This window comes from Parasteatoda tepidariorum, chromosome 11, assembly GCF_982258835.1.
Source record: "Parasteatoda tepidariorum strain Cologne lab strain chromosome 11, Ptep-v5.0, whole genome shotgun sequence".
Classification (NCBI taxonomy): Eukaryota; Metazoa; Arthropoda; class Arachnida; order Araneae; family Theridiidae; genus Parasteatoda; species Parasteatoda tepidariorum.
The window spans coordinates 56,136,396-56,153,261 of NC_141765.1; the positions used below are offsets into that span (position 1 = coordinate 56,136,396).

Genomic DNA, 16,866 nt, shown 5'->3' on the forward strand with positions numbered 1-16,866 from the left:
GCGAGTCTTAAGAATGGGCGTTTTATTTCCTTCCTATTTTTTGAAGCCCATTCAAGTTTTTACCATCAAATATAATGGATCTTTCTTGATCATTATTTTGATCAGAGTCTTATTATAACTAATTTATAAATCAATTCAAATTTTATTTTTAAAGGAGATAAAAATGAAAGAAATCTTTGTTTTTTTGGGTGGTAATCAACTAAAAGCAAATCTGTTGCCTAGAAACTTCAAGATATTTTTCTTTTAAACTATTTAAAAAAGAAAAAAAATTCTGACCCAAGGTAACAAGGAATAGCTTCAGTTTTTATTTCATTCTTTTTATTCTCTCAGCTTGGTTGATTAGCTACAGAGTACTTCTCTCTTGTAGATTATGTGACTAGAGTTTAGTTATATTAAATTTCTAATCCTGCTATGGCGTTAGTTCTTGTCATCTTTTTGGATAGATTCCAAATATTTAAAACTTCCTAGTGCCCTAAATTTTAATCCAATTTTTTCATAATTTTGTCTACCCCCCCCCCCTTATTTTGACGGTCGGAGATCAAAATATGTAAAAAAAAAATTGTGTCTATTCAGAGAAAGTGCGATTTTATGTCTGATTCTGCAACTTAATTAATAGCTGGCACTAATTAATTAGCATATTAGAAGAAACCATTAAGAGTGACACTTAATACTTAAAAATCCGATCATTAGAATGAAAGTTATTCAGGGTGATATATTTTTTTTTATTTTGCTCATTGTACAGTGCACAAAAAAATTCAACAGATCACCCTGAATAACTTTTGATGTAATGATCAGATCTTGACATCCTGGAATTTAATCTTATTAGTTCGAGGGGGTGACCTCAAATATGCAAAAGTTTGAAAAAATTATATTTTTTGCATACCGAATCCTTTGAATTTGTGATATTTCAAATTAATAAAAACATTTAGTGTAGCTAAGAAATGTTAATGTAGAGTCCACAATAATGAGATACTACTGTATAATTTTTTCTTTAAAAATATTGCACCTCAGTGAACGTCTTTAAAGCTGATAATGGTTTTACACATCAACAATAGAAAACATTCAAATATACTTTTTTTCCCACTGATTTCTTAGAAGGAAATTAAATTCTTGCGTTATTCTGTCTATTTTTCTATCTTCATAGTGAAAAATTTCATACCTGTATTGCGACTCTAAAAAAAGGAAGAAATCTTAAATGACTACATTTAAAATTTTTGAAGGCTATGTGAATTATCATTATTAGTTCATTAAAGTGAGCTACATGTGACTTATTAAATATATAATTCTTAGTTATCAAATTTTTATAGGATCATTTTATGGAGGTTATTCCTAATCAAGAGTATTTACTATTAACTGCTGATGAAGTTAAGAAATTATTGGCTAGTGATATGCTGAATGTTCCTAGTGAAGAAGAAGCATTTCAGTCTCTTATGATGTGGGTGGATTATGATTTACCAAACCGAAGGAAGGATCTACCAAGTCTCTTAGAAACTATTAAACTTCCTCTTTTATCTCCGCAGGTAATCAATGTAGTTTTCATTAAAATTTAAAATACATGGTTGATAAAATTGTACAACTTAATTTGTGACAAACAATCCTATATCAAATAAATATAACTAAATTATGTTGTTTGCACATTTAAGAAGGTACACCACTCTATATATTCTTACATCTTAGAACATTTTTCTGAAATGAAAATGATTAAGTGCATTTGTAAACTTTAGATGATGTAAATCTCCAAACAGCTTTTTTAAGGTTTGCTGACTCAATAATTTTTTTAATTTATATTCTATATGGTTAAAAATATGACACTGTGTAAATATTAGTAGTGTAGTTCTTATTAAATAAAAGACTTTTTGAGCTAAAAACTTTTTATTATGTAAATGATAAACTCTTATTTAACAGCCTTTTCATTCAGTTTACCATAATTTTTTTAAGGTATACATTTTTTTAAAGTATCTAGTCTGTTGAAATTTGTTTTCTTCTGAATTTGGATTTTTTAATCATTTACTTTGTGTGTAGATAGAATCATATTGATAAATGTTAGAATAAATATAGCTTATTTATAAAAAGAACTCCTCTCGCCACAAAGTCTAAGGCTGTCTGCTGCTATAAGAAACGGTGCATTTCAGTGAGGGGAGTTTCTCTCTCCTTTGATTCCCTTTCTCTTGCTAACCTGAACCTCGACTATAGTCACAGTCACTGCTCCAGATGAATGGTATGGGGAGTTCTTTCCTTAGACAGACTATATAATTGTATGTGATAGGTAAATTTTGTAATATATTTATTTATTGTTCTGCCATGATAATAGCAAGGCAAGAAGTTTCATTTATGAACAAATTGTTACTTAGTTTTTTCCCAGTGTTTCTTTGTGTGTTTGTTCATCTTGTAGTCTATATCTACCGCTACAAATATACAATTCCAATTCCCTAGTATTCAAGACATGTTAACTCAATCCTTGGTTGGGGTACCTTTTCATAGATGAAGGTTGACATTGTCGATAGCTTCTATCCTCACAATGTTTTGTAGGTTTCTTCATGTAGAAACTAGCATAATTTTAAAACATGAATTATACTACCTCTAATTTATGTATTTTTTTAATTTTCTATGAAGCACAGTACTTATCAACATAATTAAATAACTTTGGATCTAATATCACCTAACCAAGAGACAAACGAACCAAGTTCCAAATATTGATCTAAAGGTGGTTGCTTTAATGAAAGGAAGAATTGGGAATAATTATGTTTACTCTGCTATATATGAAATGTAAGTTATTTCATTACTTAAATAAAAGATGTTCAAATCACACAGATAAGAAAAGATGACAATGGTCAAATTTAATGTGTGTTAAAAAAGGCCTATTGTATTTTGTTTTGTTAGGATTAAAAATATTCATGAAGTGTTTTTAGCATTTTGTTTAAGACATAGCTTTACTAATTTTGATCGCTTTTTTATCTCTAAGTCTGTTGAAAAAGGATTATCCATAAGTGTATCTTCTTTAAAGATATTCTTTTTATAGTTTCTTGCAGATCATATCGAAACTAATCCTCTATTTAGAGAAAATTCAACTTGTTACAATTTATTTGTCGAAGCTATGAAATACCATCTTCTACCAGAAAGACGATCTTTGTTGCATTCTCCTCGTACAAGGCCGCGGAAATCAACAGTTGGCTCTTTATTTATGATAGGTGGCATGGATGGAGGAAAAGGTGAATTTGTATTGCATTTTTTTATGCTATTTTGTTCTTTTTTGTCTACATTTTCAAAATTTTTTTCTTAGCTTTTATTGTTCACAAAGAGCTGTTAGTAATAAGAGCCAAATTCACATTTTTCCCTTATTAACATATAAGGGGTTAATATAGAAAACTTTGCTTGTTGCCATTCATAAAAAAAGGGGAAGGATACTCTCCAATGCTTTTTTTTTATTTTGTATAAGAGAAATAAACATTCATTATAAAATGAAAAATATTGCTCAAGCTCTTGCCCATCCACGTTTAACAAGAGAATATTGGTTTTATTACTTAAGTTTTTCAAATAGTGCTTTTTTTTTCTTTTTTTCAAGAAGTTTTTGACAATTTATTTAGTAATTGTGTTTATTATAAAAATTGAAATATTGTAATTTTAAAACACATTAACTCTCCAAGCGTTGAGCCCCAAGGAAAAATGATACTTAAATTTTCCTGCTATGCACTATATTTTCATACAATCCCATGGAGGAACTGGTTTTTTGATGCAGGAAACCTGTGCCTGAAAGTGTGGAAAAAGCCAAAACTAACACTCAGAGGGTTAAACTGTTTCACTCTAAAATTTTCATCCCTTTACGCAGTTGATTTATTAGGCAGTGTTTGAAACATTGCATTTATAAAAATGTTTTCTTAAGAAGTATTCAAAAATATTCTTTCGTATTTGCTTATCAAGAAGTATTCTTTTGTGTTTACTTATTTTGAAGGATTAAGCAATGTGACAGTCTCATGAATTCATGAATTATTATAGCACAAACTTTTTGCTTTACCTTTTTTTAAGCATACATATTTTTTTATCAGGATGAGATTTTATAAAGAACTATCCAATTTGCTACTCCAATGAAATATTAAGTTTTTTCTTTATCTTTGTATTATGTAAATAATTATATATCCATCTCACCCTGTCTCTGTGTATGTATCTCACAATATTATTTACGGACATATTTTTTATATTAATTTCAAAATATCAATGAAAATTAGGTTTTTATGAAGAAAAAAAGACATGTTTTACTTGTTATTGTTATAATACTTAAAATAAGAAACCTAAGTATGTGCATCAACTTTAGTGTAGACTATGTTTATTCATGTCAAAGTCCATCTAAGAATTTCTTTCTATTAATTATTAATTTCTAATATTAATTCATTTTTTAAGAATTGAATTTTAATTTTCATACTAGTTTTTTACAAATGTTTCCATTTAGTGACAGATTATTTGATTCTACTAAATGAAGAAATATCTTTTTTATTTTTTAAATTCTTTTCTGAACCATTCTTATTTATTATTTTTTAAATGTGTTATGTATATTCCAGGCTCTTGCCGAATTGAAAAGTATGATTTAAGAAGTAATACTTGGTGCGACTATGGCACTATGACAGCAAGAAGACTGCAGTTTGGTGCAGCAATGATAGACAATAAACTTTATATTGTTGGTGGACGTGATGGTTTAAAAACATTAAATGTTGTTGAGTGTTATGATTTTGCTTTGAAAAGATGGATATCTATGCCATCTATGTCAACTCATCGACATGGACTTGGTAACTAAACTTACTTTAATAACGAAAGATTCTTTGCTAAAATGAATTTTTTTTTCTGTTACCTGTATTATTAGTGATTTTTTTACAAAATCATGAATAATGCTATTTTCCTTGTTATTAAAGTATTTGTTACAGAAAATATATGTCTGTTATTTTAAACTATAGTCTAAAAATATTTAACCTGTCTAGAAATATTTATGCTTTTTTTTATTTGACTCAAATACTTAGATGATTTCAATATTATAAGTGCTTATTCTTTGTTAACATATTAGAGGAAAATTATGTGTTTTTATACAATATATTTTGAAAACTAAATTTGCAAGTTTGTAAGCATTGATAATATGATTCAGGTGCTTTATACAAGTACCATTACTCAAAAAAACTAATGAGTTTTCTTCTGAAAATTAGTCAACTCTTAAATTAAATCTATATACCAGGGAGCTTTGCTCTCTTCTTCTTGCCAATTGCTACTTAATAATATTTTTGTGTGCTTTGCAAACAAAATTCAATGCATTAAACAAACAAGACAAAGTTTAATATTCTTCATATCCACTTTCATTATTTCAATTAGATTTATAAAAATAGTACTGTAAGCTGTGATAACAAATTCCGTTGAATGCTATTGCATCAATAAAGATTGGAATCTATTTTGTTGGCTGGGGAGTAGAAATAATTAGAATTATTTAGAGTTTTAGTAGTAGATTAATTTCTACTTCCAAAGCATGCTTAGCTGTGCTAGATTCAGTTTATTGTGATTCTGATAGGAGGCTGGTTGATGCTTATGGTGCTCCCCTATTGATTTCAATTAAGGTTTTAGAAATACTACAATAAACTTTCCCTAAATTAGACAAAAAGTAAGAAATAAAAAATTTCAGTTTAGAAAAAAACAATTTGTTTGATAATCTAATCTATCGTAATATCTTACTTTAAAATTATCTGAATAACTCCTCAATCCTTAATGATATTATGCAATTCCTTTTTCATTTGCATTATATTGATAATTAAATCCAAAAATTTATTTTAGGACTAAAAAAACTTAACATCTATTTCAAAGGATAAAAAAGGTTCTTTACATAAAACTCTAAGCAAAATTTTAACACCTATGATTTATTTATCCTTGTTATTATTATGTTACTTTTTTTAGGTGTTGGTGTTTTGGGAGGTCCTATGTATGCTGTTGGAGGACATGATGGCTGGACCTATTTGAGTGCCGTGGAAAGATGGGACGCTAGTACTCGACAATGGAGCTATGTTGCTCCTTTGAACACACAGCGAAGTACTGCTGGTGTTGCTGTCTTAAACGATAGGTAATTACTTCTTTCCCAAATAACATATACTTATTGACAGTCACAGAAACATATTTATCTCTATTGATAAATCATCAATTTACTGCTGAAAATTTATAATATCAATTTCCATAATTAATGCTAATAATTATGGTTTCATTAAAAATGGACAGCCATATTTATATGTATCCCTTTTTTTTTGTTAAGTAATTTTCTTTTCTTGAATTATATTTAAGAGAGAATTATTTTACATTCCTTTTTGGAGCTTTCGTATTATTTAATATAAAATTTTTTTATTTTTTCAGCAAAGACGATCATATAATTTTAAAAGTAATATATATTTAAAAGAAGAAAAGTTTCAAAACTTAAATGTCTTTTATTTTGACTTATTGTTTCTAACTCATCTACTTTCCATACAACCTCTGTACTTGACTAAGACTGCCTTCATCATATCATTGTCTTCCCTTTCAATGACTTCCTTCTGTTTCTTCATAGAAAAATTTTACAGATTTAGACTATATTTTTAAGATATTCTGCTCTTCAAGACAAACACTGTTCTGTAAAAAAAAAATTTCATTTTAGCAAATTTGTACTAGCCTGCTAGAAGGAAATTTTAGTCACTAGACTTTTACTAGGTGTACGAGATTTTATTTTGCAACCGTCTTTGAACAGCCGACCCAATTCTGAGTTTATGACCATCTATGTTCAACTCTGTAGCCTTGTAATTTTGAACTCAATCCAGAAGACAGACTAGTCTTCATGGAGGACTTTTTGGTGGAATTAACCTGCATTTGCGTTACATGGAGAGAAAAACAACTAAAACTTCCCATGGTTAGTCCCACTTCAATGGGATTCTGACCCATTTACTACAGAGGATATTTTATGTCAGTTCTGTTGTTAGCTCGAGTCAAGAGCAGAATTCCCATCAACCCACCACCATTGGGATTTGAACCTTGGCCACCTCATTCGGAGATAAATGTTCCATCCACTGAGCTCTATCTCCTCTAAATTAAAAAAAGAACATAATTTTTTAGTATGCACACCAAAATTTTTTTCTGAATGCATATGCTCAAATTCTTTCAAATAGCAAACATACACTAATCATTTCATTGGTATATACAATTTATTATATAACAATAAAAAAAAGCTAAAAGAGAGCCAATGCCTACTGTGCCCATCTCAGTATTCTTGACCTTGGGCTCTAGGGTGCAAGAGCAGATGTTTCGGTTAGGTGGTCAGCCGATCGCGAAACCCCCAGTGTTTAGTTCCCAAACTTGCTTGGTACTCATTTATTGACCCACTACAGGGATGAAAGGCTGAGTCCTGGGTTCGATCCTCGGGCCAGGCAAGGTTGACTCAGCCTTTCATCCCTTCAGTGGGTTGATAAATGAGTACCAAGCAAGCTTGGGAACTAAACACTGGGGGTTCGCCTGACCACCCGACCGAAACATCTGCTCCTGCATCCCAGAGCCCAAGGTCAAGAAAACAGATGGGCACAGTAGGCTTTGGCCCTCTATGGGCTGTCGCACCACTGAGTTTAGTTTATACCCACTTTTTTTAGACGGAAATTTATTGCCTAACAGTTGAAATATCAACTTAGCAATATTTTTCATGCTTCAAAATTTACTCCATTTTTTCTAGTATGGGGAGACAGATAGCTGGTAACAAAAAATGCTGTGATTTTCAACCTTAAAATTATATTTTAAGAAATGAGAATTTTTTTTTTTTTGTCTCTCTTTTGCCTTTTTATTATGATACAGCATTTTTTAAAGAGTGTTTCTAATGAACATTATTTTTGATCACCTCTTAAGCTACTTGAAAAGGGATTAAATTTTCTTTCAAAAATTGAAGCACATCTTTTTTCTTTCTTCTTTTTTACATCTGGTATATTTTGAGTCCTTAAAACTAAAGTTTCAGAGGCAGAACAATAATTTAACAGCTGTTAGAAATAATAATTAGTTGAAGTGAATTGAATCAATAACTGTTCTACCTAAATATTATGGCAATAGATGTTAGATTTTTACATAACTGGCTTACAATTTGTATATTCATGAATTATGTAAAAATTTAAACAATGTAAAGAACTTATTTTCTGACAATATAAATGTATCAATTATAAAATCTATTTTTATGTAAAATTGTCTTAGATGAAAAAATGATTAAATTTATATTATAAAATTTTTCCATTCTTATTAATTTTTCAATATCATATTTTAAACTAATTTTTAGGACTTGGGACGCACCACAATAATCAAATATATACTTTTAAAACAATAACAACATTTTGGAAGAAAAATAATATGCTATGACTATAAATTTTTTAAAATGTTTCATTAGTTATCTATTACATAGCAAAAAATAATTACATAATTAAAAAGTATGTTTAATAACTTAATAAAGTTTAATATCTTAATGATATAATTGAAAATATTGTTACTATATAGTATAGACTTAAATATCTAATCAGATCTTTCAAAAAAAAAATTTTTTTTAAATTGGTTAATACATGATACATTATTTTTGAGAGAGGTAAAATTACTTTTTATTTTATTCTTAACAGTATTGAAAATCTAAAAAAAGTCTTATGTTTTTCTTTCAATTTTCAGAAAAGAAATAATTTTTTTATAATCCAGAATTTAACATTATTTGCCTTAAAACGTTTTAAGGTTTCTGCCAATTTAATATTTATTGGTATTATGTGTTGCGTTTATGTGAGATATTTCAGTAATTCTGTTGAAAACATTGGTATATCCAAAAATAATATTAAATGTTATTAATGTATGCATAGGTTGTATGCTGTAGGTGGCAGAGATGGTAGTTCTTGTCTACGATCTGTTGAATGCTTTGATCCACATCGAAATAAATGGACTTTTTGTGCACCTATGTCTATCAGACGAGGTGGTGCTGGAGTGGGTGTTATAAACAACTATCTGTTTGCTTTAGGTGGTCATGATGCTCCTATTTTAAATCCAGGTGTTTCAAGATTTGAATGCGTTGAAAGGTAATTTAAAAGACAAAAGTTATGTTTAAAAAATTTATTTATTGAAATTGTTGTTATATTTTATCCAGCAATATTAATTATTTTAGAAAGGTTGTTTAAAAATTGAAATATAAATAGTTAAGTTTTTATTGTTTTTTATATAATAATTCCTTCCTCTATTCTCTTATGAAAAAATTTTATCATTTATTTCATTTCAGAAATATATGTTTCATATTTTTGATTAATACTATTTTTTTCAATGTTTCAGCCAATTAAAATTTTTGCTCATTTCAAAAATACATAATCTTCTTTTATGAAAATTGGAGCATAAATATGTAAAAATTCTAATTACAGGGTGGCTTGTAATTTTTTTTGTAACCATAGTTTATGTGCTTGTACATAATGATGAAAAGTTGTTTTTCTTGGAATTTGATTAAGTACAATAACACTTAGATTTTTCAATAAAATTTAGGTATGATCCCAGAACTGACACGTGGACATTAGTGGCTCCAATGAAAATAGGACGTGATGCCATTGGTGTTGGTGTTCTTGGTGATCGTTTAATAGCAGTTGGAGGCTATGATGGACAATCATATTTGAAAATAGTTGAAGCTTATGATCCCCAAACGAATGAATGGGAAGAAGTAATGTATTTGAAATATTAGGCTTATTATATATTCCTATGATTCATAATTTCTCTTACTTTAAATTTCTATAATTATACTGCATACCTTTTTGTTGAGAAACATTGCTAATAATTTTTCTGTCTTATTTCTAACAAGTTGTATGCAGAAATAATTAGGAAAAAGCTGGGTATTTTATGAGTTGCAGTTTAAGATATCTGTAATTTCTCCCTTTCCAAAGGTGAGATTGAGCTATGATCTTAAACTTTTATAGAGAAAAGTTTGCTATCTAGACTAGTGAGGAATTCTTTCTTATGCAATTTTTACTTTGTATCCAATGTGGCCAAACTCAAGTTGCCTAGCAGTAAATTGATCTTAAATTAAATACATGCTTTCCACAAGCATCACTGGTTGCTATTAGTAATTGAGTGGGTGACCACTTTGATCAGCCTGCGTAAGGACTGAGGGTGCACAATATCAATAGTATCACTGTAAAGTGTTCTAGTTCAGGTGCAGGTCGGATCATCCTCAGAGTTGTTTTCCAAACTGTCACCAATAGCCCATTGTGCAGCTCTAGTGCAACATAAATAAAGTACCTACCTACCTACCAAACTCAAGTTGATAAGACTAATAATTCAGAAGTTACAAGGATTTTGTAAGTTTAATTTTTCGACTAGTTCTTATTTACACATCTGACATTGTATTGACATTTCCTATGTATTTTATATGATGAGACCAAATTGTTTAAACTAATAATTTTGAAGTTAAGACAATTTTTTTGCATAAATAAGTCTAAATCATAAATTTTACTTTTTAATAGTTTAGAAGTTAAAAGAATTTTGTTTGTTAACTATTAGTTGATATGAAAAAATGGTTGTTCCAATGCTATGTATCATGTAAAAATTATTCGATCTTACTTAAATAATTAATATAATTTTCTCTTGGTTATACTGAGGTGAGCAAATTTATATATAAAAAATGAAATAAATTATAAGAAGGCCAAAATTTAAGCTTAGTTTCCTGACTAAAATGTTAGTATCATTTTTATTTTCCAAAGCATAACATTTAAGACTCAAGAATTAAAATCTGAAAAATAAGGTATATTTATTCACAGGAAATACTTTTTATGTTTGATTTTGTAATTTAATTTAGTATTGTAATATTTCTTCAGACCTGAATTCTACTATTTTTTATAATTAAATCAAAATTTTAAGTGCAAGAATTTCTCTTTACCAGCATAATTTTTCTTAGGGGCACCAATCAGATTAGAGCACTGTACGAGATTCATTTTTCTTTGAAACAAATTATCTTATGTATGACCAGGTTTCACGATAACTTTTTCCAAAAATTTAAGCTCAGTTTAAGCAATGTACTAAAGTGCAATTGTTTAAGGATAGATTTTTACATTATTCTTATTTATTTTTTTTTTTTGCAATTTGTCATACCTGAATTATAATTAGTATTTAAAGCAGAAAGCAATGAGACTTCTCCTTTGCTCTCTATTTCATATTAAATGATTAGTTAATGTCAGAAACAATTAAAAGAAGAAATACAGATTTCTGAAAAATGACATACCCTGAGTAAAAATAAAAACTTAAGGGTTAAAAAACATCTTTGTATATTTTGTATCAATACATGGATTACATTTTATAAAATAGTAAAAAATATTCCATAAATAAAAGACCTGGGTGCATATTAAAGCTTTCCAACAGTGTCAATATTTACTTGTTCAGATGTCATCTCTGTCCTTGATACCATCTATGCAAATGAGTCCTCTCGTTGGTATGAAGATGTTTGAAAAGAAGAGTCAGGTGATATTCGAGTTGTCTGCAATTGGTCAAAATTGCTTGGCATTCCTACTATAGCCATTAAACGATAGAGCCCTAAAAATGGGGCTAGGGGCTTAGCCATGGTTGGGTGATGTGTATGTAAATTTCTTGCCGCTTACACCACAGATGAACATTTAGAAGTTTGAAATTAATTGACTCAAGTAAACTCTAGCTCTAAGAAACTGGAGAACATTAAAACTAGAGTACTAATAAAAGTACAATTAGAAAGAAAATGTATATAGATATATATTTTACAAGACCTTATTGCAACTGAAATTTTCCTGAAAAAGTATCAGTCTTTATAAATTTATTTGTTTTACTGTTGTTAAAACTTTTCTTAATGAAGACTTATATGGATAATATAAATGTATGTGACACAAAAATAAGTATGTTGATGATTCAGACTCTTATGAGTCTCAGGGAATCTATGAAGGAATTTCAATACATTTTGTTGTAGATGGTTACCACTCTCTTTAGAATCCTGGAAAAACCAGGAGTTCTGAGAAGAATTTGCAATTCCCTTTGTTAAGTTCTTGAAATACAAGCAATGGGCAGTTTTGTATGTGGGTGATTCTCCAAAAACTCAACACTATAATGCTCTAACAAAATATCACAAAATTGGCTTGAGATAAAAAGTTACTTTTAAGACATAATTTTTTCCTATGTATTTCCATGCATTTAAAAAAGATTATTCATTTAAAATTTCTTAAAAAATATATTGAAATTATCTATATGTCACTCTTCTAGCCTGTCCTAAATTCTTATTATTTAATTTATTAAAAATGTTTACACCGACATTCAAACATTTAAAGTATATTAATTAGCTGTATACTTTAAGGTGTAAAATAATATAGTTTTTTAAAACTGTTTAATCTTTTAACTCACCATATTGTATCATTTAAAATTTGTCCTAAGATTTTCATGTCACTTTCGTGACACAAGAAATTTTTCTTTAATTTAAAGGAAAGAGAGAAAATTTTTAGTCTTGCTCATAGGAACCCTGTATATTCTCACCATTCTATTGGGTTGATAAAGTGCTTTAAAGATCAGATTCACCTGTCATTCTTATAATAGATTTGAAACTCTGAATTAAGGCATACAACATTTTCTGCTATCACTCTCATGCACAGCATGTCTATTATACGAGAAAACATTCTTTAAAAACTAATACATGTTATGTGTAATAGTGTAATGATTCTAGTTGAAGAACTTTCTTAAACCTAAATCTGTCTTTAGAACTTTGTAGCAGAAATAATATTTAAAACAAAATGTATTTCTATTGTCCTGGAATTTTCTAAGCCAACATTGATAAAAGGAGATTCCTTTATTTTTCTCATGTTAAGTGCCTTATAAAGAATGAGTATAGTTTTTTCGAATTCAGTTATAAGCACATTCAGTTTTAAGTATTCGGGATTTGAAATCGTTAAGATTTTGGAGAATCACCTAGCTATGATCACATAAAAATTCACTGCTTGTGATGTTTCTCTCTATTCTTACACATTACAATTGTTGGCTAACTTAAAAAACTTATCTAGTGGTATTATCAACGATTCCTTGTTATTATTGCTATTTTAATAATTTTTACTTTCTATGAAACAAGGATTTTTTGTATTAAAATAATCATAAGTCAATTCACATTTATCCTGTGATAGTTAATGATTTTTATTTATTTTTTGTAGTTTTAAAATTAATAGACATAGTCCTTTAAAGCACGAAAAAGTAATGAATATTTATCGAACAAAATTTTTTCTGCCAAATTAATGAAAGTTCCTTTTTGTGTAAGTGTATAATTTTTTTTTTTTTAAATGCTCTAATTTAAATCTTTCTGATAAATTTTTTTTTCAATTTTACTCTGGGAATTTACTTTCATCTCTCTGGAGAGTGGAAGGAAATTTGTTGTTTTCAGGTGCTTTAAAAAATTAAAGAGAACTTTGTATTGCATTAACAGTTAAACAGCCTCTTTTCTAATAGTTTCAAGATATTTTAGAAAGTTCTCGGATATATTTTTTAAAATTTTATGAAAGATCCATTAATACTCATGGATGACAACCTAATAAAGAAAATTGCTAGCACACACACAAAGTTTTGTTCCTCTATAATAGAACACGGAGAAAAATTATTCCAACAAAGTAAATTTCGCTTCTTCATGAATTGTTATATCAGCAACTTCACATTGTTTATAAACCTCAGTGGACAGGGGAATTTTTTTTTTAAAAAAAGAATGTGCTTTAATATAGAATTTTCTAATTGATAAATAAAATTGCCAATAAGTAGTATTCATCGATCAAAAAACTTTCAAAATCAAAAATAATTTTTTTGTAGCATGTTTAGCAGCTAGATCAGGGGCTTGCAACTTACACGAGGCTGGGGGCCGCAACTTTTTCAAAATTTTATATAGGACTCTTTTATGTTTGAAGGAACACTAAATATTACTGTCTGATTTTTACCAAGTTGTACAAAACAAAAGTATTGAATTACAAATTAAAATAAGAAGCAGATTTTTAAAAACATTTAATTGCATATTAAAAAATTCGGGTTACAATAACTTTAATGTGCACCCATGTATTAAACAATTAATGTGCAACAGATATCTAATTGTTAAGTTATAAAACTTTAAAAAGGTTGGTATTAAAACTTACATAGTAGCACACAAAATTGAGGTTTGTCTGCTGCAACCACATGAGAATAGATATTTACAAATGTGTGTGTAAATATTTTCGTCCAAAATGAGTGGTTTCAAAAAGTTAAATCGGAGAATTTCTGATACAATACAAAAAAATAAAATAGATAAAAGCAACATATACGACTATTTCTGTATTTGAGTAATTATTTTCTTGGATACAAAACCTGAGAAATAATTTTTTTTGCACCATTAGTTCGATAAATTTCACGGAAACGAAGAAATTTGGTTTTTATTAACGAGAAAAGTATTTTAATCCCATATAGATTTTTTACGAAAATTGTCTGCAAAAAAATTACAACTAATATATTTTAGTTTGCGGGCCGCCAGTTGGAAACCACTGAGCTAGATGGATTAAGTGGCAAGTACAGCTAGCTATGAATGATAGCATTAAGATTCATTTTCTTGATAAATGATCCCACTCCTGCTGTCTAAGCCTCACTGAAACATTTTCAATGCAACAGGCAATATAATGTTTACATGGAACACTAATTTTTCCATAATACACTTTCAATGCGTAAAAAAATATTTTCACCTGTATCATCCTTGTCCAACTTTGGGAGGGAGAAAAAGGTCTTAATTTCCCCACTAGTATCATCAAAGAATGTTACTACAAGAGGAAAAAGTTTGTCACTAGATGAATTGCGGCCGTCTGTTGCTAAAGTAAGTTTTAGCTAATCTTTTGCATCTTTCTGTGCTTTTTCTTCTAACATATTTAAATTTAACGGTAATAGCCAAATATGGGGACATGAGCTAACAATGGACCTCCTTGGTCCATAACAGATAACAGCAAATCATGTTGAATTAAAAAATTCACAAAAAGAGTCTTTACTCAAATTGCATTTTAGCTTTCTTTTGTAGTACCCCAAAACATGTCTTTAACGCTTTTACTGGAGATGGAGGCAGCTCCATTCGTTTGATGGAGTAATTCTTCCACATGCCTTAAATAGTCATTTCGACTTCCATGTACAAACGAAAAATTGCATAAGTAAATATTATAATATACTTGATGTGATGACTTAGTGAAACAAGTAAATACCAGCCATTCTACTGAATATTCTTTCCAAAACATCTGTAACTGTTTTTTAGAAGACGTGATCCAAACTCTGATCGGCAACTAGGATTAGCATCAGGCAAACAAAAGAGTGCACTCTGTATGCTTAAGATAAACTATTCTTGGAGGAAGAAAAAAACATTTCTTACACTGGCCGCAGCTATGGAGGTGACATCACTCAACCAGTTCTAGATGTACAGGTTAAGTGAAGTCATGCAACGGCTAGAACACTGAGTGTGAAAACATGGTTTACCATTGGGAGAAGAAAGCGAACAGAAATCTCAGATGTGGTGACGTCATCGGTAGAAATGGGTGAAAATTAGCTGTTGGGGTTTTTATTTTTCAGTAAAATTGATATCTTTGCAGAGTTCTCGGAGTACAATGGAATTTCCTGAAATTCTGGGGTATCTACCGGCTGTGTTATTTGTTTCACTTTTTGTAGAGAATTTTTATTTAATCTTTTATTATATAGAAAATTAAGAGAAATATCTTTTTTTCTAGATTAAAGAGCTTGAAGATGGACGTGCTGGAATGTGTGTTGTTGTTGTGAAAAATCTACATGTGAGCGAATAGCATAAAGTCCAAAGGATTTTTTAAATTTCTTGTGATAACTTTGAAATTTTATAAATTTTTTACATTTAAGATATCGTTACAAAATGCAAAAGTATTTATTTATTGTAATGTGCAATTGTATAACTATACAAAGTTGTTCATAACAAATGATGAAAAATTTCCAGTTAACAAAATCATCATTGATATGAGCTAGGAAACTATATATTCTGTGTTTAAGTCCTTTTCATATTTATATTGCTCACAAGTAATCAAAAATATTTCAGAGCCTTATGTGAGCAATGTGTACGAACTTATATTTATAGAAATAAGCAAACTGCCATACTTTTAATTGTCAGTTTGCTTTTGTGGGCTTTCAATATTGATTCTGCATGGATTGAATTTAGAACTTTAAAATTTAATTACATATTAATAAATTTTGTATAAATCTTAATCCTAATGTTGTAATTGTTAAGTCAATAGGATTAAAATTTATAAATGTATGGATTCCCCATTTTACAGTCTTTGTTTAGTTCTTAAATTAGTGACGCAAAATGAGAAATCAAACTAATTTATATGAATCAAAGTAAATAAAAATCAACCATTTTATTTTATAAAATAATTAGTTTCAGTAATACTAAAAAATATTTTTCTTTATGTTTATGGCATATTTGAATATATGGTATGCAACTAAATTAACTACACAAAATTTTCATATTGAATTTTGCATGTGTTGAATAAATGTTTTGTGTCTGAGCATTGCATTAATCATTACAGCAAAGATTTAAGTAGCATGGTATTAGAGTTTTCTTTTTTTTTATTTGCAATTAAGTGTAAGCAAGTTTTCTAAATTTAAATATACGAACAATCATGTATTCGTGTGTGAGCTTATATGTAATATGTATTTTTAATCTATTATCATAAGTTGATTAGTATCTTATTTTCTTCCAATAATATATGTGATAACTGTCATGAATTTCTTTGCTTCTAGTGGTATTTAGTATTATCCCCTCAGTTAGCTATTACCTAACAAGGCAACACCTGGAAAACTATATTATGTAATTTTACTTATGTGGTCTGAATGTGC

The 16,866-nt window shown here is 28.7% G+C and overlaps 1 protein-coding gene across 2 annotated transcripts in view; it reads left to right on the forward strand.

The window, feature by feature from the left end:
• LOC107445923 (kelch-like protein 5) overlaps nt 1-16,535 on the forward strand; it is a 44,001-nt gene extending 27,466 nt beyond the window's left edge. The window contains exons 5-11 of one of the 2 annotated variants that reach the window (XM_043050408.3): nt 1,308-1,520; nt 3,020-3,209; nt 4,554-4,778; nt 5,923-6,085; nt 8,853-9,065; nt 9,517-9,688; nt 15,732-16,535. In XM_043050408.3, the coding sequence (XP_042906342.2) occupies nt 1,308-1,520; nt 3,020-3,209; nt 4,554-4,778; nt 5,923-6,085; nt 8,853-9,065; nt 9,517-9,688; nt 15,732-15,803 (1,248 nt within the window). In that variant the 3' untranslated portion in view covers nt 15,804-16,535. Of the gene's footprint in view, nt 1-1,307; nt 1,521-3,019; nt 3,210-4,553; nt 4,779-5,922; nt 6,086-8,852; nt 9,066-9,516; nt 9,689-11,400; nt 13,128-15,731 lie in introns of those variants that run through there. The other variant, XM_071187969.2, reaches the window with a different exon arrangement.
• The last annotated feature ends 331 nt before the right edge of the window (nt 16,536-16,866 follow it).